General features: G+C 32.3%; 2 protein-coding genes across 5 annotated transcripts; both read right to left on the bottom strand.

The window, feature by feature from the left end:
* Positions 1-6,367: 6,367 nt before the first annotated feature.
* Positions 6,368-12,244, bottom strand: LOC101502417 (pyruvate dehydrogenase E1 component subunit beta, mitochondrial). Of its 2 annotated transcripts, none has more exons than XM_004491598.4 (15): positions 11,984-12,244; positions 11,431-11,489; positions 11,293-11,346; positions 10,838-10,918; positions 10,703-10,729; positions 10,539-10,601; positions 9,672-9,758; positions 8,348-8,473; positions 8,092-8,225; positions 7,915-7,987; positions 7,734-7,799; positions 7,278-7,316; positions 7,060-7,184; positions 6,862-6,976; positions 6,368-6,769 (listed from the first exon to the last, which is right to left on the bottom strand). In XM_004491598.4, the coding sequence occupies exons 2-15, from the start codon at positions 11,452-11,454 to the stop codon at positions 6,701-6,703; spliced, it is 1,083 nt and encodes a 360-aa protein (XP_004491655.1). In that variant the 5' UTR covers positions 11,455-11,489; positions 11,984-12,244; the 3' UTR covers positions 6,368-6,700. The 2 variants fall into 2 exon arrangements, with proteins under 2 accessions (XP_004491655.1, XP_027187954.1); XM_027332153.2 differs by having other exon boundaries at positions 10,838-10,921; positions 11,984-12,200.
* Positions 12,245-15,742: 3,498 nt separating this feature from the next.
* Positions 15,743-22,023, bottom strand: LOC101501873 (protein FAR1-RELATED SEQUENCE 9). Of its 3 annotated transcripts, none has more exons than XM_027332151.2 (3): positions 21,611-22,023; positions 19,306-20,794; positions 15,743-16,408 (listed from the first exon to the last, which is right to left on the bottom strand). In XM_027332151.2, exons 2-3 carry the CDS (start codon positions 20,782-20,784, stop codon positions 15,758-15,760), a joined length of 2,130 nt encoding a protein of 709 aa, XP_027187952.1. In that variant the 5' UTR covers positions 20,785-20,794; positions 21,611-22,023; the 3' UTR covers positions 15,743-15,757. The 3 variants fall into 3 exon arrangements, with proteins under 3 accessions (XP_027187952.1, XP_004491653.1, XP_027187953.1); XM_004491596.4 differs by lacking the exon at positions 15,743-16,408 and adding an exon at positions 17,070-17,625 and having other exon boundaries at positions 21,611-22,016; XM_027332152.2 differs by lacking the exon at positions 15,743-16,408 and adding an exon at positions 18,482-18,762 and having other exon boundaries at positions 21,611-22,019.
* Positions 22,024-23,385: the final 1,362 nt, after the last annotated feature.

Genomic DNA, 23,385 nt, shown 5'->3' with positions numbered 1-23,385 from the left:
AGGGTTTAGGATTTGGGGTATCGGGTTTAGGATTTCTGGTTTAAGATTTTGGGTTTAGGGTTTCGAGTTTAGTGTTTCTGGATTTAGGTTTAAGGTTTCTCGATTTGTATTTCTAGTTTAAGGTTTCGGGTTTAGGGTTTCGAGTTTAGTGTTTCGAGATTAAGTTTTCAGGTTTAGGATTTCTAGTTAAGGGTTTCGAGTTTAGGGTTTCATGTTTTGGGTTTCGTCTTTAGGGATTCAGGTTAAGTGATTCAAGATTAGGGTTTTAGGTTTAGGATTTCGGGTTTAGAGTTTTGGGTTTCGGGTTTAGAGTTTTGGGTTTAGGGTTTAGGTTTTCGCTTTTCGAGTTTTGGGTTTTTGGTTCTAGGTATAGGGTTTCTAGTTTTGGGTTTAGGTTTTAGGGTTTCATGATTAGAGTTTCAAGTTTTGGGTTTCAGGTTTAGCATTTAGGATTTCGGGTTTAGGATTTTGAGTTTAGATTTTTTAAGTTAGGATTTCGGGTTTTGGTTTCAAGTTTAGTGTTTCGGGTTTAGGCTTTTGGGTTTCGGGATTAGAGTTTTAGGTTAAGGGTTTCGGAATTCGGTTTTAGGGTTTTGGATTTCGGTTTTAGGGTTTCGGGTTTAGAATTTTGGTTTTCGGGTTAAGGGTTTAAGGTTTAGGGTTTCGGGTTTAAGATTTTGGATTTAGTGTTTCGAGTTTAGGGTTTCTGGATTTAGGTTTAAGGTTTCTGGTTTTGGGTTTCGGGTTTAGGGTTTCGAGATTAAGGTTTCAGGGTTTCGGGTTTAGGATTTTGGTTTTCGGGTTAAGGGTTTATGGTTTAGGGTTTCGGATTTAGGGTTTAAGGTTTCTGGTTTTGGGTTTCAGGTTTAGGGTTTCGGGATTAAGGTTTCAGGTTTAGGGTTTCGAGTTTAGGGTTTCATGTTTTGGGATTCGTCTTTAGGGTTATTGTTAAGGGTTTTAGGTTTAGGGTTTCAGGATTCAAGTTTATGGTTTTGTGTTTAGTGTTTCGGGTTTAGAGTTTTGGGTTTCGGGTTTAGGGTTTCAGGTTTGGGGTTTCGGGTTTTGGGTGTTTTATTCTAGGTAAAGGGTTTATAGTTTTGGGTTTAGGGTTTCGGGATAAGGGTTTCAGTATTAGTGTTTCAGGTTTAGGGTTTAGGATTTAGGATTGTTGGTTACGGGTTTCGGGTTGAGGGTTTAAGGTTTAGGATTTTCGGTTTAGAATTTTGGGTTTTGGGTTTAGGTTTTTAAATTTAGGGTTTCTTGATTTAGGTTTAAATTTTCTAGTTTTGGATTTCGGGTTTAGGGTTTCGTGATTAAGGTTTCAAGTTTAGGGTTTCGAGTTAAGGGTTTTAAGTTTAGGGTTTCATGTTTTGCGTTTTGTGTTTAAGTGTTTCAAGATTAGGGTTTTAGGTGTAGGGTTTCGGGATTCAAGTTTAGGGTTTCAGGTTTTGGGTTTGGGGTTTAGAGTTTTGGGGATTTAGAGTTTTGGGGTTCGTATTTAGGGTTTCGGGTTTTTGGTTTTTGGTATAGGGTTTCTAGTTTTGGGTTTAGGATTTAGTGTTTCAAGATTAGAGTTTCGGATTTAGGGTTTCAGGTTTCAGGTTAAGCGTTTCGGGTTTAGGGATTCGGATTTAGGGTTTTGGGATTTCGATTTCAGGTTTAGCATTTAGGATTTCAGGTTTAGGGTTTCGGGTGTAGGGTTTAGATTTTTGCGATTAGGGTTTCGAGTTAAGTGTTTTGGCATTAGGGTTTTAGGTTTAGAGTTTCGGGTTTAGGGTTTTGTGATTAGTGTTTCAGGTTTAGGGTTTCGAGTTTAGCGTGTCAAGTTTAGAGTTTTAAGTTTCGGGTTTAGGGTTTCAGGTTTGGGATTTCGGGTTTAGGTTTTCGGGTTTAGGTATTCGGGTTTTAGGTTTTTGGTTCTAGGTATATGGTTTCTAATTTTGGGTTTAGGGTGTCATGATTACAGTTTCAGGTTTAGAGTTTCGAGTATAGGGTTTCAGGGTTCAGGTTAAGCGTTTCATGTTTAGGGTTTAGGGTTTCGGATTTAGGGTTTTGGAATATGGTTTTAAGTTTAGCATTTAGGATTTCGAGTTTAGGGTTTCGGGTGTAGGGTTTAAAGTTTCGAGTTTAGATTTTTGGGTTTAGGGTATTGGGTTTCAGGTTTAGTGATTCGGGATTAGGGTTTTATGTTTAGGGTTTCGAGTTAGGGTTTTGGGATTAGGGTTTCAGGTTTAGGGTTTCGGAATTAAGGTTTCAGATTTAGGGTTTCGAGTTAAGGGTTTCATGTTTAGGGTTTCTGGTTAAGTATTTCTGGATTAGGGTTTTAGGTTTACGGTTTCAGGTTTAGGGTTTCGGGATTCAAGTTTATGATTTCAGGTTTAGGGTTTCGGATTTAGAGCTTTGGGTTTCGGGTTTAGGGTTTCAGTTTTAGGGTTTCGGTTTTTTTGTTTTTGGTTCTAGGTATAGGGTTTCTACTTTTGGGTTTAGGGTTTCGGGATTAGGGTTTTTGGATTAGGGTTTCAGGTTAAGGGTTTCGAATTTCGGGTTTAGAATTTTGGGTTTCGAGTTTAGGGTTTCGGGTTTAGGATTTCTGATTTAGGATTTTGGGTTTAGGGTTTTGGGTTTAGGGTTTCTGGATTTAGATTTAAAGTTTTGGGTTTCGAGTTTCGGGTTTAGGGTTTCGGGTTTTGAGATTAAGGTTTAGGGTTTCGAGTTTAGGGTTTCATGTTACGTGTTTCAGGAGTAGGGTCTTAGGTTTACGGTTTCAAGTTTAGGGTTTCGGGATTCAAGTTTAGGGTTTCGGGTTTCGGGTTTAGAGTTTTGGATTTCGGGTTTAGAGATTTGGATTTCGGGTTTAGGGTTTCAGGTTTGGGTTTTCAGGTTTAGGTTTTCACGTTTCAGGTTTTGTGTTTTTGGTTCTAGGTATAGGGTTTCTAGTTTTGGGTTTACGGTTTTGGGTTTCGTGGTTAGAGTTTCGGGTTTAGGGTTTCGGGTGTAGGGTTTCAAGTTTCAGGTTAAGAGTTTTCGGTTTAGGGTTTCGGATTTAGGGTTTTGGGATTAGGGTTTCAGGTTTAGCATTTAGGATTTCGAGTTTAGATTTTTAGGTTTAGGATTTCGGGTCTAGGGTTTCGGGTTTATTGTTTCGGGTTTACGGTTTCGGGATTAAGATTTCAGGTTTAAGGTTTCGAGTTTAGGTTTTCATGGTTTGGGTGCGGTTGGTGTGCAGAGGCCCATTTTCAGTTGTTAATTTTAGCCAAATAAATTGTTAAATAATTCCTTTAGTTTTAGACTTTCATTTTTCCTTTGACCATTGAGTTTGTTGCAATGCAAAATTATTAAAAAAAAAATAGTGTTTTTTTAACTTAGTCTTATTTAGTCTCACTTTAAAAGTATTATTTATCTTTTGAAAGGTATTATTTATCTAATTGATTATTTTTATTTATCTACAGAGAGCATCTCGTATGAGTTGAGCATTTAAATGTTTTAATATGAATAAGGCGTGTAAATAAGCTTTCATGTCATACCAGACTTTTAAAATTGTCAGATCAGGCTAAAAAAAAACATATGATAAGTCGTAGGTCAGGCTTAGGTCTAAAAAATTAATTGTATGCTAGACTCAGGTCTTTCAAAGTTTGGTCTGACCTATTTCTACTCCTAGTGTCAATTAAATAGAGTGTTGGACAAATATAAACTTTCTATTAATAGAAATAACCACTTGCATAATTTTTTTAAGGAAAAAAAATAAAACTTTCATTACATTCATGATTTGACACGATGAAGTTCCTTGAGAATTTAGTGACTAATTAAAAAAATAAGAATAATCAACTACAACAGTTTTTTTTTTTTTTAAGTAATGGTTAATAGAATAACCACCTCATTGTTCAATGACTAAATTCTTAAATGAGGTGGTTTCTTTAACCACCTCGTTGTTCACGATTTGACGTGTCCGTTGAGAATGTAGTGACTAATTAAAAAACAAGAAAAATGAAGCAACTACCGCTTCAAATTAATTTAATTAAAAAATTTATATACTATAATAAAACAAACATAATACTTTGGCAAGTTTGACACGTGTGAGTTAAACGAAGGATTATGCAAATATAAAATTTCTATTAATAGAAATAACCATCATTGTGTAAATTTTTTTACAAGAAAAAATAAAACTCTCATTTCATTAGGATTTGATATGATGCGTATGATGGGTTCGTTGAGAATTTAGTGATCAATTAATAAATAAAAAGAATTAATTAAAAATAAATATAATCAATTACAGGACTTGAGAGTTCTTTTCTTTTGCAAGTAATGGTTTAAACAGTAACCACCACTTTAAGTTAATTTAATTAAAAAAATTATTTTATGTTAGAAGAGTTCTTCTAGTGCATTCAGATTTTTCTTATTAATTCGGCGTCTTCCATAGATCGTCTCTCTTCAATAATCTCCTATTTTTGGCGTCTTTCTTATAAATATCATTAATATTATCACGTATTTCTCCAAAGATGTATGGTTTTTGTTTGAGAAAATTCGTAAGGAGTTGTGTACAATTTCGTTTTCTTTGTGTTGCGTCTAATTCCGAAACATATGAAACAATGAACACTCATTCAAAATTCGATAAATTTATATTTGTCACGTCAATTCGAAATGTTTAATTAAAAAATTTATGTCTCTATTTTGTTATATATTTTATTTATTTTTTATGTTTTTAAATTTTATCTAAACAATTATATATATATATATATATATATATATATATATATATAATGTTATCTCACTAAATTAATTACAAAAATCTGAAATAAATAAATAAAAATCGAATATATAAATAATTTTCAATCAAACAATTAATTCTCATTAAATCATTTACAATACATTAGGAAATAACCAGATTTATTACCAAGTGAACAAGAACAAGCACAAGCACAACAAAACTTTAGAGATTCTACTAAATCAAATTGATAGAGTTGACAAGCGCTGTTGTATAAATATTGAAACATTACAATTCGATTAAATTAAGAAAAAATCGAATATGTTAGACTTCTAAAAAGATAATTTTACACCATATATATTTCAAACTATATATATATCCTCCCAAATTTGTCCTACTAATTCTATGTTCTCTACTAATAACACTGACACAGATTTATATTGAATCTACGTTGAACACCAGCTTTTACTTGTAAATACAAACAACTTAATTTCTAGAATATTAGAATATTAATTAAAAAAACAATAAATACAATCCAATTGTTGTTGAAGTCAAACAATACTTTATCAAATCCATTATAATCCATTATATCACAATTTGACACACTTCTATAAAACTGTAATGATTTTTCAAACACTATTTTTTTCAATAGTTACATTTTAATTTTACTAATATACTATACATTTTTTTTTCTAAATTTATTATTAAATATCATACAAATTCAAAGGAATTCAAAAGATTTATGAAGAATAACATGCAAATTCAAACATAAAAGATATAAAAAATAATCATAATGTTTATTATGTGTATTGTAATTTTTTTTGCAATGGGAATATTATTTTTCTTTAATAGTTTATAACGAGTAGAATCGAAATGAAATATATTTTGCCACTTGATACAACAAAATTTATATGAATTCTTAAATGTCATATAAGTAACATACTACGTTGAATAATAAAAATATATATTAATTATTAATTTACTTACTCATCTTTACATTTAAGTTTAATTGCAGTTTTTGTCCCCCTATTTTAGCTGAATCGCAAAAGTAGTCCTCCCATTTTGTTTCTCCCAAGTTTTGGTCCCCCAAACAAAATTTTAGTACAAAACTTGATGAAATTTCATTTTTTAAAGTCTACACCATTTATAATCATAGATTTTAGGTACAATTGTTACAAATAAGATTTTGAAGCATGGTGTGACTTAAATAAATACAAAAGAAATAAAATTTCATCAAATTTTGTACGAAAATTTTGTTTGGGAGACCAGAACTGGAGAGAAACAAAATAGGACTACTTTTGTAAATCAACTAAAATAAGGGGACCAAAACTATAATTAAACATTACTATAGAGTGATAGAGATCAGATATGTGAATCTCACCCTCCATCAACAAATACTAACAATATTTATTATACTAATTAATATCGTTGCAAAAAAATGAGATATAACATTGATTTTAGGGTCAGAGTGAGTGAGTTTTGAAGTTGTAAAGTGATAAAGAGTTATGAGGTTTGAATCTCACCCTCAACAAAATACCAACAATATTAATCATATGTCCTATAGCTATAGAGGAAACCCGCCATTTGGACATAAACACCAACCAGTACAATAAAAAAAAATTGGTGATCTCAAATAGCAAGTGCAGGATGAACTAGATAATAATGTGACTAAAAAGTTGATCACTAGAGATTGATAGGAAAAGCATGCAAAACTTCCCGCTTTGTATCACTGTTATTATTAAATAAACATGAACTTCCTCCCAGATATGCTGAGAGATTTTTAAAAAATGAATACCATTGGTTCCTCCTGAAATTGTGGACAATATTACATGCTTACATTAGCATCTTTTACACCAGAGCCTAAAAGAATCCTCCATATGTAAGACCTCTTTCTTTATGCCGTTGCGATGGAAATTTGGGGAAAATTATTTTTGGTAGCCATCAAGAATTACCCATGAACTAACCAAGAGATGAAAGATCTCAGAACTAGAATGATAATTAAGCAGTTGCAGCCATCGGTACAGATCTATGGCATGCTCTCTTCGCAGCACGAACGATATCTTCAATCTGTTCATCCACATATACCAGCAAGCAAATAGATTCAAATGATCCATACACATGTATTGAAGACCTTACGAGTAATATTTAAGAAACATTACCTGTGGGACGGCTAACCTCTCCAAATTTGCTGCATAAGGCATGGGAACATCAGCCCCAGCAATTCTCTCAACCGGTGCATCAAGATAACCAAAACTCTCTTCAATGACAGATGTGCTGCGCAATAGAAGTATGAACTTATACAACTTCCGAGATTTAACCAGAAAGATAGATATAGAAACTAATGTAAAGAGATAAACCAGATTTCAGCGCCAACACCGTGCTGGGGAAACCCTTCTTCAACTGTCACCAATCTGTTGGTTTTCCTGACAGAGGCATTGATGGTGGATCGATCAAGCGGTCGGATTGACCGTAAATTAATAACCTATGTGAATAGGACCATAACACATCTTTAGTCATAACCAAAAATATGTTGCATAAAGGGCAGAGATTCACTACAAACTATTGCAAAGCTTACCTCAGCACTGATTCCTTCCTTTGCTAGTATCTCAGCAGCCTAGACAAAGTAAAAATAATTATTTAGAAATGGTTGCTTGTTTGGGAGAAGACAGTAGAGATTCTGATTTTGCTTCAAAAATATATAATACATAACAAAAAAACAATCCAAAATACTTATTGTCCTCTTTTCTTCTGTTGCTAATTATTTAACACCTAAATTCAAGACAAGTCTTTTTTTTTTTAAGTTGGAGAAGGGGGAAATTTTTATTAATCAAAGTGACACTAATGACCATTTTACAATTGTCGCCAAGGGATTTGAACTTGGTAGCTTGAGGTTACAAGACTAAACTTTTACCGCTGAACTAGCACCTCAGTATCAAACTATCACTTTCAAATACTTCTGGGCAAATGACAATGAAATTTTTGAACAAACAATAAATACCTAGAATACAAAAGGATCTTAGGGTAAACAAACCTTGAGAGCATAGCCAACCATTTTTGAGAAGGCTGTAATAGTCACATCTTTTCCTTCTCTCTCAATCTATTAAGAGAATATCATGAATTTAATAAGAATGCTAAATTTCATGATGTATGACATGACGCTAGAAATAAGTTACACGAAAGATGTATTTCATATACTACAGATAATTAAGTACCTTTGCTTTTCCAATGGGAAGGCAAAAACTAGAATCAAGAACTTCAGCTGAAACAGGGAATGACTCACCATATCTAGAGGACATAACTAATCAAATTATATATTGTTTGAAACTAGAAATGATGTTGGAAATCTTCAACTACTCCTTTTCAAATACAAATCAAGCAGCACAACTTACAACAACTCATTTTCAAGGAAAATGACAGGATCAGGGTCCCTAATAGCAGCTTTAAGCAAACCACGAGCATCTTCAGATGAATATGGTGCCAAAACTTTCAATCCAGGGCACGAGCCATACCAAGATGCATAACACTGCATAAAAGCAAAGTTGTAGGCTCAGTAAGTCATTACCAGAATAAAGCAATGGGGAGTGCAGACAAAAAGTTAGAAAAAGTTTCACATAGAAGAGAAGGAATAAGCCAGGAGAAACATACGTGAGAGTGCTGAGCACCAACCCCAGCAGCAGCACCATTGGGTCCTCTGAAGACTATGGGTACAGATATTTGCCCAGCAGACATGTAGTTTGATTTTGCAGCAGAATTAATTATGTGATCTATTGCCTGAAACAAATCAAGATGACAATGACATGATGATAAAGTGGGATAAAACAGATAGAGAAAAGCTTGTAAGTCAAGATGATGAAGGGTGTGATTACGTTAGTGTTTGGAAAATTGATTTTGAATGAACTCAACTTTTCAAAATTGATTATACTCAAAAAGGTTTTCAAGTGAATCAATTTATATTATATGGAAAGTGATTTTTAACATAAAGAACTATTTTCATTAGAGTTGATAAAAATCACTTTTAGGTGTGTAAATATTAATGTGTATGTAGAGGGAAAATTGTGTATGCAGAAATAAGTGATTTCATCAGCACAATTAATATCTAAGACTAATATCAAAATTCAAAAAATCTAAGTTAACATGGAACCAAATCCCGGAGAAAAGGCCTGACAACTAACAAACATGAGAGATTATTCAAACTAGTTAGATACCCACATGTCTCCTTGATTTGTGAAGTCAACTCAAGGCACTGTAGTGTAAACAATAAACCGAACCAGTTCGTCAACAGGTTTCCTCCCGCCACGAATCCAGTTTTGTATCTATAGCTGGACAGTCAATCACAGGTTTTTATGGGTTGGGTGTCTTACCCACAATGCATACAGAAATACTTCGGATTTTGAACAAGCAAGCCATCATATCAACAAAATGAATTAAATTGCAACCGCTACTAGTGATTTTGTGAATTCCATTGTGTCCCCATTTTGTTGGGATTTTTGCCATGCCTAACCTTCTAATTAGACCATGGCCGCCATTCAACAACACTACTTATGCCTGAATTTATGATTAAATTACATCTAGACTATACTATCATGACTTTTGATTATTTAAGTAGAATATGTTTTTAATTTTGGGTAACTATTCAATATTTGAGCCTTTATAGCATCTTATATGAATTAAATATCTTATATACATAATAATCTTCAATATAGTGATCATCTCAATATAACATTTACGGGGTGGAACACTTTATAATTGATAACATGATCTTCAATGCAAACTGACAACGAAATCAGTAAAAGTGCTTGGGAAATGAATCATCATTTGGAAACTCAATAATGTTCGAATTCGTATCACACATAAGAGCATGGATTGAGAGTTCAAAGTACAAAACAAAACACAGAAATTATGTGGTGCCAAAAGAAGTAAAATTAACACTCTAAATTTAAGAAAGGATGCTATCGAGATAAAAGCTAACCTGCATGGAAAAGTTAAATGTCATAAACTCCACAACAGGCTTTAGACCATAATAGGCAGCACCAACTCCAATCCCAGTAAACCCAGCCTGCATTATATTTAACGAATATTATATATAATGAACAAACTACGCCATACAAACAGCTGAGGCCATGAATAACCCCTGTTTTTTCCCAGTAATGATCAGTCAAATTTTTTGTGCAAAGTCCATCCATTGGTGTAATTTTTAAGGTGGATATACAACATACAAGGTACTGAAAATGTAATAAAAGTGGGATACTAAATTATCAATTTTAAGCTGTTATTAAGAGTTAAGAAGCAAGAAAGGTCTTCAATCAGCACTTCTTTACAAAGTAAGTTAGAATAAGCTAAACATGAAGACGACAGCAGAACATGACAACCCATGCCATCACAATACAAAAATTTGAATTTGTTTATTGTTTTAGATGGTTGCACTAATGGCTTGGAAGGCGAGAGCCATAAAAACAATTAAACTTTTCTCAAATTCACAAGCACTGAAAAATAAAACTCAATGCAATGACAGGATTAATATCGATAAAATATAAACATCAAAATGAGGGCAGAAGGGCATGATCAATGTTGTCAATTGCAGATTTGAGAAAATAGCGGTTTGTGCAAATTACGCTATGCTATAGTACTTTAGCGTTGCGGTAGCATCTATTTGACGACAATTTGTACTATACATCACATCGCAGAGTAATAGCAATTTGTTCAAATTCCGCTATGCTATAACGCTATGGTGCCGCTATTGCTGTTGCTTGACAACACTAGGCATGATTAAAACCCCACAAACCAGGGGTTGCAAAAAGTATTAAATAAGTGAGGAAGTGTATGTAAGAAAAATAACCTCAGTGATGGGAGTGTCGAGAACCCTCTCAGGGCCATACTTCTCTAGGAGTCCCTTGGATATCTAAAATGAACGAACAAAGAAGGTTCAGGGTAATAGATATAATAAAATAAATCCACAGTCAACCCAGAAATAACTAGAGCAACGGGAAACACATAACTAACCTTATATGCACCTTGATATTCCCCAACCTGTAATCAAATAAAACCAAATGGACATAAGGATGCAATCAACAATTCATATTCAAATATATATAGAAAGAATAAAATTATATTATACAGGGAAGTTGGATAACCTACCTCTTCACCCATCAAGAAGACTTTAGGATCAGCTGACATTTCCTCATCAAGTGCGGAGTTCAGAGCATCTCTCACTGTCATCTGCTAACATATTTTCATTTCAAAATGGAAAAACATGAATTAGACATTTCTGTGTATGTTTGGTTTTGCTTTTGGATGAATTAAAATTTATTCCAAATGTATAAGATTGATTTTGACATGTTTATATATGCTTCAGTCACATTGATTTAGCATCCTGAATTGATTTTAATTTGAAGTTAGAGTTTGGACTTTGGAGCTTTGCCTCTAAAATGATTTTGAGCCTCCAATTTATTTTTGAAATTAACATCGCAGTATAAAAAAACTACTTTACATTCAACCCACTTTTAACCAAAATCAATTTTTATCACCGCAAAACCTAACATAGTCATAAACTAAAAGAATGGAAAAAGGCGGGTTTGATAAGAAAGCAAAACCTGTTTAGTAGAAGAAGAGAAATGTCGGAATGCGGAGAAGGTGGGGCGAACAGTCTGAAAAATAAAGTGTTAATAGTAATAATATTGTGAAATAAGAAGCACAGAAACAGAGTTGAGCAAAATATATATGATGGGTACCTTGTGCCTTATAACACCCAACATATTGCTTGCTTTCCTCGAACTTGAATGAAGCAAAGCTAATCACAAAATCCATAATCCGTACATTAACAAATCTATTTCTTTTTTGTATTCAAAATTAATTAATGAAGTCTAATATATAGGATGCATGAGATAGATATAAACAATCAAACGAACGAAAAATCTACAACATGGGTTAGTTAACCTAGTATAGAGACATGGAAAATGAGGGGTAAGATAAAAATCACGTGTTCGCAGAATTTCGATAAATCCTTCCTAAGAGGAAAAATTTCACAACAAATATTTTCAATAAATAAAATAAAATTTGCCAGTAATCTCACATTGAACGTGGTCGGCAACAAAACGTAAAACCCCTAAAATAAACAGCAGTGGGGATTTCAATTTTCAGTAATCCAAAAAATATAGGGCTTTGATGTAGATCCATAGTATATAACAATAACGCGATGAATAAATAGTAGAGATCGCAACAAGAAGCGAAAATCAGATGCAAAAACAAAAAGCATAAATGGAAGAAGTAGTAGAAATCGCGAACCAATATAGTAACCGAGAGAGACGATCGCGAGAGACGGTGGCAAGAGATATGGTCGCGGAAGAGACAGTGAGAAGAGAGATCAGGAGAGATAGATTGACACGGTCGGGAGAGAGATCGAGAGATCGAGAGAGAGAGATTGCGTGTCTGCGTGAATGGTGAAAAGTGGAATTTCAGAGATACGATTGGGGAAAAATTGTCATTGACTTGTTTAACCTCTAAAATCTCATCTACCTCGTTTAACTATATGTTAAGTCTTGCGGTAGAGATGTCCGAATGCCCAAGGTGATATTAAATATTTTTGGTCTTAGGTATTAAATTTTTTTTAATTAAGTAATTTTAGTGTATAATATTAAAAATTATATATACAAATGATTTTAACTAAAATTTGTTTAACATTAAAATGTGTATTATTTTTCTATAATATTCTCTTTTTAAAAACAATATTTAAAATATCCTCTTTTAAATTTATAATTCAAAATTTTTATTTGTTGGATTTTAAAAAATCGTATTTTTAAGATGATTGTCGATAATATTTTAATAATATTTTGAATTATGGTCAGACAATCAATATAATTTGTATATGTTATACGTTTTATTCCCAACATCTATTTTATTTCTAATATAATAAATCTATCTTCTTTATTTTTTTTCTTAAAAAAAAACAAATTTGAATATATCCTGGACAAAAAAAAACAATGTGGACATGCTAAAATATTTAAACATCCTTCAATGTTTAAAGAAATATATATATATATGCTAATTTATATTTTAATAAATAAAATTATCTAAAAATACTAATGAGTTGGATGCAAAATAAACTACAAAATTTGATAGAGTAACTAATTTATTTGCAATGTCATAAATAATAGTCAATAATTAACGAATAAGTAGTAAAATAAGATAGAGTTGTTAAAATATTGTTTGAATATTAACAACAACTTTATTATGAATAATATTTTACATTTATTTTACTAATTTAAATTATTTTATCTTATTGTTAATTATTTCTTTATTATTTTTTGGATTAATACAAAAAAAAAAAGTTGAAAAATAAATATATGCGTAGAAGGTGGCATCTCAGAGATGCAATCAGTTATTTTTCCAATTTCTTTTACTTCAATGCTTACATAACGGGAATACGACATCCTCAAGATTCAAAAAATAAAGAATTTTGATATTTTTTTCAAAGTGGTATTTTGGAGAAAAAAATTTGAAAAAAGGGATATAACCAAGAAAAAAAATCCTTAAAATGTTAGATCATTATTTGATGGTTAAATATAATTTGTGGTCCATTAATTTAATTTCAGTCCTTTATCTTTTTTTTTTCTTCCAATTTAGTCATTTATTCCTAACAATATCAAACAAAGTATGAAAATATGAGTTTATTTGAAGATTTGCGTTACGAATTTGATGACAAAAAATTGTTTTTAATCCATATAAAGAAAATTAAAAATTTTAATCCCTACATATTTATCCTACAAATATTTTTTGTCACCGGTATAACAGAGTATGTTTAATCGTCTTTTAATTTTTTAAACTTTTAATGATTTTTGTATGAATGTTTAAATCATCAGATAAAGTTGCTCCAAAAAACTTTAAATTTTTTTAACTTATTATGAGTTAAATATGAATTTTTTAAATGTTATAAACTCAAGATAGAAGTAAAGAAAATAGAATCCAGTAATCAAAGTTTAAGATTATTTTTAATTGAAGAATTTTTTATAATATAAATATGTCTCCAAAAAATTATTCTAAAATATATATTGACTTTCCAACAATAACTAAAAAAACGCACTTATTATTTCACAAAGACTAAAAAATTTAATTTTTTAAACAAAAACATAAATTTTAAAATTGTATACAAACTAAAAAATTATTTAACCTTATTTTCTTTTAGGCTAAATTACATTTGTGGTCCTTTAACTTAATCTCAGGTAACGTTTTAGTCCTTTATCTTTTTTTTCTTCCCGATTTAGTCCTTTATTCCTAACAATATCAAACAAAGTATGAAAATATGAGTTTATTTGAAGATTTGCGTTACGAATTTGATGAAATTTGTATTATATTGAAGAATATAATTAATTTTATGAGTTTTGTTTGATTTTTTTTTTTTTTTGAATTTTTGTATAAAAAAGGATAACATTGTTGAAATTTTAAAATATCAAATATCCAATTGTCACTTAAAATTAAAATAAATGACCAAGTCGGGAAAAAAAAAGATAAATGACTAATACGTTATCTGAAATTAAGTTAAGGGACTACAGATTTAATTTAACCTTATTTAATTAAAAAAAAAATCTTGCAAACGTGTTGTGAACTTCTTAAAAATGCTAAAATATGATTTTTATGGTGAAATTTTATTGGAGAATTAAAATTCATTTGATAGTTTTAACGATCGGTTTAAAATCAAGTTATATGATATTGAATTATTTATATTTAATGTTTTTCCCTAATACATGCATTTCTTGTAAAATAAATTGAACCATACATATTATAGTTGTAGACAAAAGAAATTCTAAAATGGAATTATGATTGATTTATTATCAAAGTAATTTTAAAAAAAATCTTAATTATGATTGAATTATATATTTATTAGTTTTACAACAAAACATAATATTTCAATAATTACAAACAAACTATTTTCTTTGATTCACCTAGGACACTAAAATTTTAAGAATGGGCCGTGGCCGTGACTCAAGTAGATATTTTTCATGAATTACTTATACAAATTTTAATTATAAAAATTGTGGTGGAAAAAAAATATATCTTTTTTCCATGCGCTTTTTTGTTCACTTTGACTATTGATTCGCAAGATTCTATCAATGTCAAAGATGGAAACATTTAATTTAGAGTCTCAAGTTTTAAGTTTGTGCATTTTATTCAAAGAAATATTTGAATATTAAAATTAAAATTTAACAATTGAAATTAAATAAATGAAAATAGATAGAATGAAAGTCTTATGTCAAGTAAAAAAATTATTTTTTGGGTTTTATTGGTTGTGTCTTTGTGAGTTGGTGGGAGCAGAGAGTGCTGGTGAACCAGGGTCAGCTATAAAGATATGGGAGAGTGTGGAACTGGGTGGGTCAGGGATGATTGGTACAACAGTGGGGGATGAGGGTGTGGAAGAGGGTTGAATGGGACTTGTATGTAGTGGAGAATAAGGTTGAGAGGAAGGAGGAGGTGTAGTGAGAGTAGGGGGGAAAATAGGCGCTGAAGTTGAAATAGGGTTGTTGAATTGAGCAGTTAATTGAGGGATGAAGGCAGGGTCAGTAGAGGAGTAAGATGAGGATGGTACATGTAAGGGTGATGAAGTATTAGATGGAGGAAATAATTCAATATAAGAGAAACGAATTTCATTAAAAAGCACATCCTTGGAGATAAAGATTTTGCCAGTGGGGTCAAGACACTTATGTCCTCTATGGTTAGGAGAGTAGCCAAGGAACACACATTCTTTTGAGTGAAAGACAAATTTATGAGAATTGTAGGGTCTAAGAAAGGGAAAACAAGCACAACCAAAAGTTTTTAGAAACTTGTAATTAGGGAGCTGATGGCTAAGTAAAAAGAAGGGTGAGGAATTATTAAGTGTGGATGAGGGAAGTCTGTTTATGAGATAAGTGGCAGTGATAAAGGCATGATCCTAAAACTGGAGGGATAACTTGGCCTGAGCCATAGGTGTGAGGCCAGTCTCAACAATGTGCTTGTATTTCCTTTCAACAGATCCATTTTGATGATGAGTATCGGGACAAGTGAGTCTATGTGTGATGCCATGGTTAGTTAAAAAAATTGTAAGGGGACGAAACTCAACCCCCAACCATCAGTTTGAACATATTTAAGTTTTTGATTTAGTTGAAGTTCAACCATAGATTTAAATTGAAAAAATGTGGTAAGAGTTTGAGACTTTAGTTTGAGCGAGTAAATCCAAGTATAACAAGTGTAAGCATCTACAATAGTTAGGAAATAAGAATAGCCACGAGAGGATTCAACCGGGGCAGGACCCCGCAAATCACAGAAAATTAATTCAAGCGGATTATTGTAAATTGTAGTGGATGCAGTAGACGGTAATCTGTGAGATTTACTCAGACAACAGGCAGAACAGAAATTTGTCGAGTTATTATTAGAAATGTGCACATTACATAGATGAAGAAAATTCTCGAGAACCTCGTGATGAGGGTGACCTAACCTACGATGCCATAGGTGATACAAAGAATAAGATGGCTGAAAATGCGATGCAGTAGCAGCATCATTAATACATGGCATATTACTGAAATTCAAATCAGAATGTAAGCTAGAGTTTGACATAGAGACATTATGCATGGCAGTGAGGACTTGAGGGGAATGAGTAATAGCCTTGGGAAGAGGAATGCTATGAAATTTGTAGAGTCCATCACGCTCAAGAGTTCCTCTCAATAGAACCTTAGAAGAGCCCTGAGATTTAATAAAACACTCATTAGGATGAAATTCAAAAAATACTGAGTTATCTCAGGCAAATTGGTTAACAGTAACAAGATTTTAAGTAGTTGAGGAAATCAGGAGTAGGTTGTTAAGTTTAAGAGTAGTCTAAGTTGAAAGGTAGAAGAAAAAGTCATGGAACCAAGAGAGGTAATAGACAAACTTGTCTGTTGCCAATGTGGACCTGATCCAAGTAGGGAAATAACATCCATAAGATTTGAGGCATCAGGTGTTACATGGTGAGTAGCACCGGAAGAATACATCAGTTTTGTAACTAAATCCTAACTGTTTCTAGCACTAGGGTGAGGATTGGGCCAAAGCCCAATCTCATTACAGAATATATATTCCTAATAAGAACCATCAAAGGACAACAACAGAACAAATGCAAAAACTTTAGATAATTCTCATTAAGCAAGGTAGAGTACTATTGTTGTTAATGAGTTGTCTAAGGATATAACAAAGACTATATAGTTTCTCATTATGTGAATCTTAAACTTGCAGAACAGGGAAAGACCATTGCAAATGTAGTTCTTTTGAAAGAAAAAAAAAAAAACTATAAGCTAACTCTTGGAAGGATAGATATGATAAATAACGTGTAGTTATATTATTTTATATTATCAATTTAAAGAACAAAATATCAATGTGGTATAACCACAAGTGGTAGATGATTGGATATCATTTAATTAGAGTTTGATCCTTCATTGGCGTATATGGTAAAACATATGTTACGAGATATCAACTACTTAAATGACTCTACTCGTTTTTATAGCTAAAAGAAATGGTGACTCGATTGACATCGATTCGAAGAAAATAAAAAAAAAATATTGTCTCAAACTGACATCAATTAGGTTACTATCTTAGCTGTAAAACGAGGAGAGCCCGTTAAATTATATTTCCTAAAAGTATCATAGATTGTCATTAGAGTTTTAGACGATTTTAAATTCTAATTCACACTGGACCATGATAGGTGATCCTCCGTAGAATTTCGGTGTGACAATCTTAAAACCTATCAGTAATTAATGTGGTCACTCTTTCAAACTAAGTCTTGCATTTTGGACCTTCACTGACAGCTTTAACTTCTGTTCCTCCATATCTCTTAGCACTGCCAACAAGTTTGCCCTATAAACTTCACATCGTTGATTTGTGGTCTCTAACTCGGCAGTCAGCTCTCGGATTTTCTTTTGCTTCTCCGCCTGTTGCATGGATGGGCATTAAAATCATGTGCCTCAGCAAGCATTATGGAAGAATGATATCAAAATTTACTTAACTTCAAGACAACGTGCTCAACAAACATTTAACGGATGCGATGCATTTTCAGCACCTTGCAATATTGAAAGGAGATGGTAAAAAGACCACCGTAGTCTTTAAAATTAAAAGAATATAAAAGGTTTATTACACCAATAACCAAAACATAAGGAATACGAGTTCCTCAGATGAAATCATATAAATAGCATACATGTGCTTTGAGAAAAAGTACATTCAGCCATTAGAAACTTTGACCTTTCAGCAAAAACACACCTTCAACATTTGCTTATTTTCAATTAATCGTTAAAAATTTCCCGATTGAATACAATGAAACGGGACATGTGATTTATCAAATATCAAACATTGTCACCCCAAAATTTTAAAAAGTGCATGAGCATTGATATATAAGGTTTAAGTTGTTTGTGTCAACTACATGGCAATGTTTTGATACTGACACCATTTTGTTGCAGTGTGTATGGAGAATTGGACTAATAGATGTGGCGGAAGACGGTTTGAGGCAGATGGCCAAAATTCGTCCATATAAACCTGTTATTGGACCCATGGTGGGTGGTGGGGCTTCACAAATTGCTTATAGAGACTGACACAAAAAACTGACATGCCATGACAGCTCATTAACAACAATGGCATTAAGAAGTCGTGAAATGAAGGAACTGAACGATGCAAAAAACTATTCTTTTGCATTGCCAATATGCAAAATTCAAATTATTTACCATTAAAGTGACACAAATAAATCTTGAAAATCCTAAAATAGATGAAGAATTAATATGAACATAAAGTAAGAAAAGCTTCAAATAATTCAAAACGATTTTTCATTAAAGTGATATAAGTCCATCTTGAAAATCCTAAAATACAGGAAAAATGAATATGAATCCAAACATCAAAATAGACAACATCAGAAGAAGAGAAAACTCTATTATTGACACTATTAGAAAAAGACACACTTTAACATGTTTATCAAGTTTTGTCAAAAAAAAATGTTATCAAGCTAACACGGCTCACACTCCAAGGACTTCAATTTGATAGGAGAATAACCAATTGCTTCAACTTATTCAAACTTAGATGACCTACACCACAATGAATGAGATATGGAGACATGAAAAACACATGGTGAGGATATCACGTGAACGAAGGATACTATTTTACCAATTGGTAACATGTTAAGCACACTTCAGATAACGAGTTAAAGGATGCTATCAGAATTGAAGGGTATGTGGGTACAATAGGTAGAGTTTGAGGATTTATTGAAATGAGTTTAAAGCTTGTGGCAGTGGCACCACTATGCAAAAGGTCCAAAGTTTGAGGGGGCCATATGCTCTTTTCCCTTTTCTAAAAAAATATATCGAATATCAATGTTGTTTAGAAAATAAGATGAATGATTTCCAAGTGCCCTGCTTATCAATGTTGTTTGTTTCTTTTTCCCCTCCATTCTTACAATTTTAATTTTGCTTTGACACATAACAATAATAGACAGTAAAAGTATAGTTCCTTGGAAGCAGCACGGTGTAGAATTAATCAAGCAAAGACTCTTATATGATTGCCCAAGTGAGAAATTTACCTAATGCTACATTTACAATCTACAGAAAGATGACAAGTTCAAAGAAACTAACCACAGATTGGTAGCTTGGTACATCTTCATCTCCTGTAAGCAACTCACTCCTGCCTCCATTGGCTATTGATGGCCCCTCTGCCGTTCCAGTACTCTTATTTTTTAGGGTAGAAACCTTCTTGGTAGCTTCTTGCAAAGCTTTCATTGCAACATGATATGTTTGGATTGATTTTGAACCTTCTTCCACATATTTGGTTGCTTCTTGACGCAAATTGTTGTAACGCATTGTTGTAGACTCACGAGAACTACTAGGCAATTCAGACGAGTGTTCATCTAACAGCACACCAGTTTTTGCATTCCTTGTCCAGCGTTTCAACACATAATGAGATGGAAGTGTAAGCACATTTTTAGCTCTGAAAACTGCTAATATATGCCTGCAAATGATTCCTGAATATTCAAACAGCTGGCAGCTGCAACTAGCTTTCATCTCAAAAGAATTAAAAGTGACAATTTGAGATGTTTGGTTTTCCCCAAATTTGGCAACTCGATAAGTGGTTAAAGTTCCTGAATCATCAACTTTTGTAGCAGGATTTGCAAGAGTCTCTACTAACTCCTCTTGGAATTTCATGAATATCTTTCTTGTGTAAAGACTCGCAGCTTGCTTTTCCATAGGAGATGGTGTTTTTAAAACTGGGCTACTATTGGTAGTTTCGTAATCTGCTTTTAGTTCTCTTTCATGCCAAGTTGATACGGCGTTCTCATATTGTCTAACCAACAACTGTAAAGTGGTGGATGCGTTCACATATCCATCAAAGAAAAAGTTTAAACATTCATTTCCATCATTTAAAGACATCTCTCCAAAAAAACTGTCCCGCAAGTAGACAGGGACCCAATGTTGCCGCGCATTGTACATTGACTGAAGCCATTCATTATCCATGACATAGTATCTTTCCAATAGTGAGTGCCAACAAGACTCAAATTCATCAATAGTCTCACTCTCGTGAACACATTTCCTGAATTCAGTTTCGAAAGTAGGATGTGATTGGCATAAATGAGCCAATTTTCCTCGGTTTTCTTTGAATATGCTCCATTTAGAGAACCGATGGCGAGTTGGAGGAAGAACTTGGGCAACGGCAACTTGAATGATTGGATCGAAGTCTGTTGTAATGGAGACAGGGTGGCGTCCAGACATAGTATGAAGCCAAGTTCTAAGCAGCCATATATATGAGGACTCAGATTCATTGAAAATCAATGCACAACCAAATAAAACAGGTTGCCCATGATGATTAAAGCCAGTGAAAGAGGCAAATGGTACCCGATACTGGTTAATCTTATAGGTTGTGTCCAATATAACAGCATCCCCAAAATAAGAGTAGTTCATCCTAGAAGTTGCATCAGCCCAAAATATATTCCCACCCACGTGATCAATGTCACCCTGGACTGCATAAAAGAAAGCAGGATTCTCTGCTTGCATGCGCTTCAGATAGTCCAATACATGATGACTTCCGCCACCAACGGTTCGCTGTCGAGTGATGCTCATATGTGCTACACTGCAGAATGGGAGATTGCAAACAGAGTTATACAAATAAGAGGTGAACTAATAAAACTGCAATTTTAATAATCAGGGTCCGCCTTGATATTGTTTTGTGCCGGTGAATTAAACATTCATAGATACACTTAGAAATCAAGATATTCTTAGAAACCATAAATCAAGAATAGTTCAATCAATCATAAGTCCTAACTAGGGGTGTTCATGGTCGAAAAACAGAACTGAATTGAACCACAATAATGTTTTGATTCGGTCCTTGAAAACCACTTTCATAAAAACGGGTTAATTTCGAATCGGTTTGAGTTCAGTTCCAAACCTGCTTAAAACTGGTTTATAACTACAAACCAGTTTAATATGTTTGAACCAGTATTTAGTTAAAACCAGTTTTTCATTGAATTGTTTAAAACCAGTTCTCCACACCAGGAAACAATACTGCAGAAAAACAAACAAACCAAAATTGAGATGACAAAATGAACATGAGGCACTTTGTCCTTTGGATATTTGCTCACAAGTTCTTTCATATCCATGTTCATCTCGCACTTATTCAGGTGACAAGATGAACATGGTCTTATTAAAAAATGATGAAAAATTTACGTAAAAGCACAATAATAAATGTATGTATAAGAGCAATCATCTTACGTGGCTCTAGTTCAAACTAATAAACAAATTGATTCATAAATGCTCCTTCTGTTCCTATTTTTAAGCAAAAGTGTTCATCCAAACATTTTGCTCATAGCAGTAAGAAACAAAAAGCTTCCGGTTATAAATATTTCAGCTAAAATAGAAAATGAAGCAGAAAGAAATATTAGAAGGGTACCGCCGGAGACGGAGTCGCGCCGGAGAAGGGTTAAGCACAGAGAAGGGTCGCGCCGGATACGTGGTCACGCACAGAGGGTTGCGTCGGAGATGTGGTCGCGCACAGAGAAACGCCGGAGAAGTTGCGCCTCCGTCGGAAAGAGAGTGGGATAGCAAAGGTGAAATCGATTGGGGGACTAGGGGTTAGATTTGGGGCTAAGGTTCCGTCATTTTGATGGTTGTTCTGTGAAAATATTTTGATCCTTACAACTACCAAGAAAACAGTAATTGCGTACGTGTGTTTGTTATAGTAGAAATAGAGAAGAGAGAGTTAAGGAGGAGAGAGATACCCAAAATCAGCTGTTTGATACCTAAAAAATTTCTTCTCTCCACATTTGCGAAGAGATCAGAAAGCAACTCTGAGTACAAACCTCAACTAACTTGTCATTGTTATTAGAGTTTTTTTTGTTTCAGGTGATGGATTTTAATGGTAATTTTGTAATATGAATTATCTTTTCTCTCAAAATTCTTCAAAATGGAGATAATATGAGTTATCTTTTCCCTCAAAATTCTTCAAAATGGAGAGAGAGTAAAATTAAAGTTTAATTAAAGTTTTAATCGTTTATTTTATCAAATTGCAAAATTTATCATTTATTTTAAAAGTTAACAGTTATGATGTCTCTGTCACATTTTTAAGCTAAAAAATGACAATCTAGGTATTTTAAATGACATGATATACAATTATAAGATATAGAATCAACTAGGTACATTAATTATTCATATTTTATTCATTAAATTATAAATAGGAAAAAAACTGAAGTCGAAAGTTAAGTTTTATCGCTTTATTTCGATTTTATAGGTGTTAATCATTCTATACCATCCTTATTATATAACACAATATTTAAAATATGTCATATCACTATTTTTTAATTAAAAAATTATAAAGAGAATTAAAATTGTCGACTTTTAAAACAAATAACCAATTTCGCGAACCACTAAAAATAAGGGGATTAAAAGTGCAATTAAGTCTAAAATAAAATAAAAAAGTGATTTTGGCTCTCTCATTTCCTCTCCTAGAAATTGAACTAAATATAAATTTTTTAATAGTTTATTCTCTTTTTCATCCACCTCCAACCAAATACACTCTAAGTGTATATATATAATATATGTCATTAATTTATGTTTATATTATTATGTTGAATTTGTCTCATATTTAGAACCTAATTATGATGGTATTGACATATCTTCTAACACCGAAAAAAATAACAATATACATACATATATATATATATATATATATATATATATATATATAATAAGTTTTTAAATCATGTAAAATATCATTATTATGTTTTTAATCCTTGTAAAAAAATTCATCAATTTTTGTCTTTGGTTTTAAACTAACTATTGTATATTCTTTGGATTTTTAAATGTTTATGACATATTTAATGACTTTAATACAAAAATTTAAAATTTTTTAACAAAAAATAAATTAAATATAATTTTTTAAGTTTTTTTTGCTTAATAGTTCATATTTAGTTAATCATTTGTTAAAAAATTCTAAATTTTTGTAATTAAATTTCTTATGATGTCTCAAATATTAATGCAAAAAAAAAATCATTTGAGTATACACAATAGTTGGTATAAAATATGAGACCAAAAATAAAAATATAAATTTTTAAATGATTAAAAGTTTATCAAATTTTTATAAAGACTAAAAACAAAATAGTAAAATTTTACGAGAAGCAAAAACTTATGTATCCCATATGTGTGTGTGTCTGTCTATATATATATATA

Source organism: Cicer arietinum, chromosome 2, assembly GCF_000331145.2.
Source record: "Cicer arietinum cultivar CDC Frontier isolate Library 1 chromosome 2, Cicar.CDCFrontier_v2.0, whole genome shotgun sequence".
Taxonomy (NCBI): Eukaryota; Viridiplantae; Streptophyta; class Magnoliopsida; order Fabales; family Fabaceae; genus Cicer; species Cicer arietinum.
This window is presented reverse-complemented; position numbering and strand designations above follow the sequence as displayed.

Coding starts and splice junctions, on each gene's coding strand:
- LOC101501873 (XM_027332151.2), bottom strand. CDS start 20,784: ATGAGCATCACTCGACAGCGAACCGTTGGTGGCGGAAGTCATCATGTA. Junction 16,409..19,305: donor TACCAAGCTACCAATCTGTG/GTTAGTTTCTTT, acceptor ATTAAATCTCAG/GGCTCTTCTAAGGTTCTATT.
- LOC101502417 (XM_027332153.2), bottom strand. CDS start 11,454: ATGTTGGGTGTTATAAGGCACAAG. Junction 7,800..7,914: donor TTCCCATTGGAAAAGCAAAG/GTACTTAATTAT, acceptor TTCTCTTAATAG/ATTGAGAGAGAAGGAAAAGA. Junction 7,185..7,277: donor AGGAAGGAATCAGTGCTGAG/GTAAGCTTTGCA, acceptor CTATTCACATAG/GTTATTAATTTACGGTCAAT.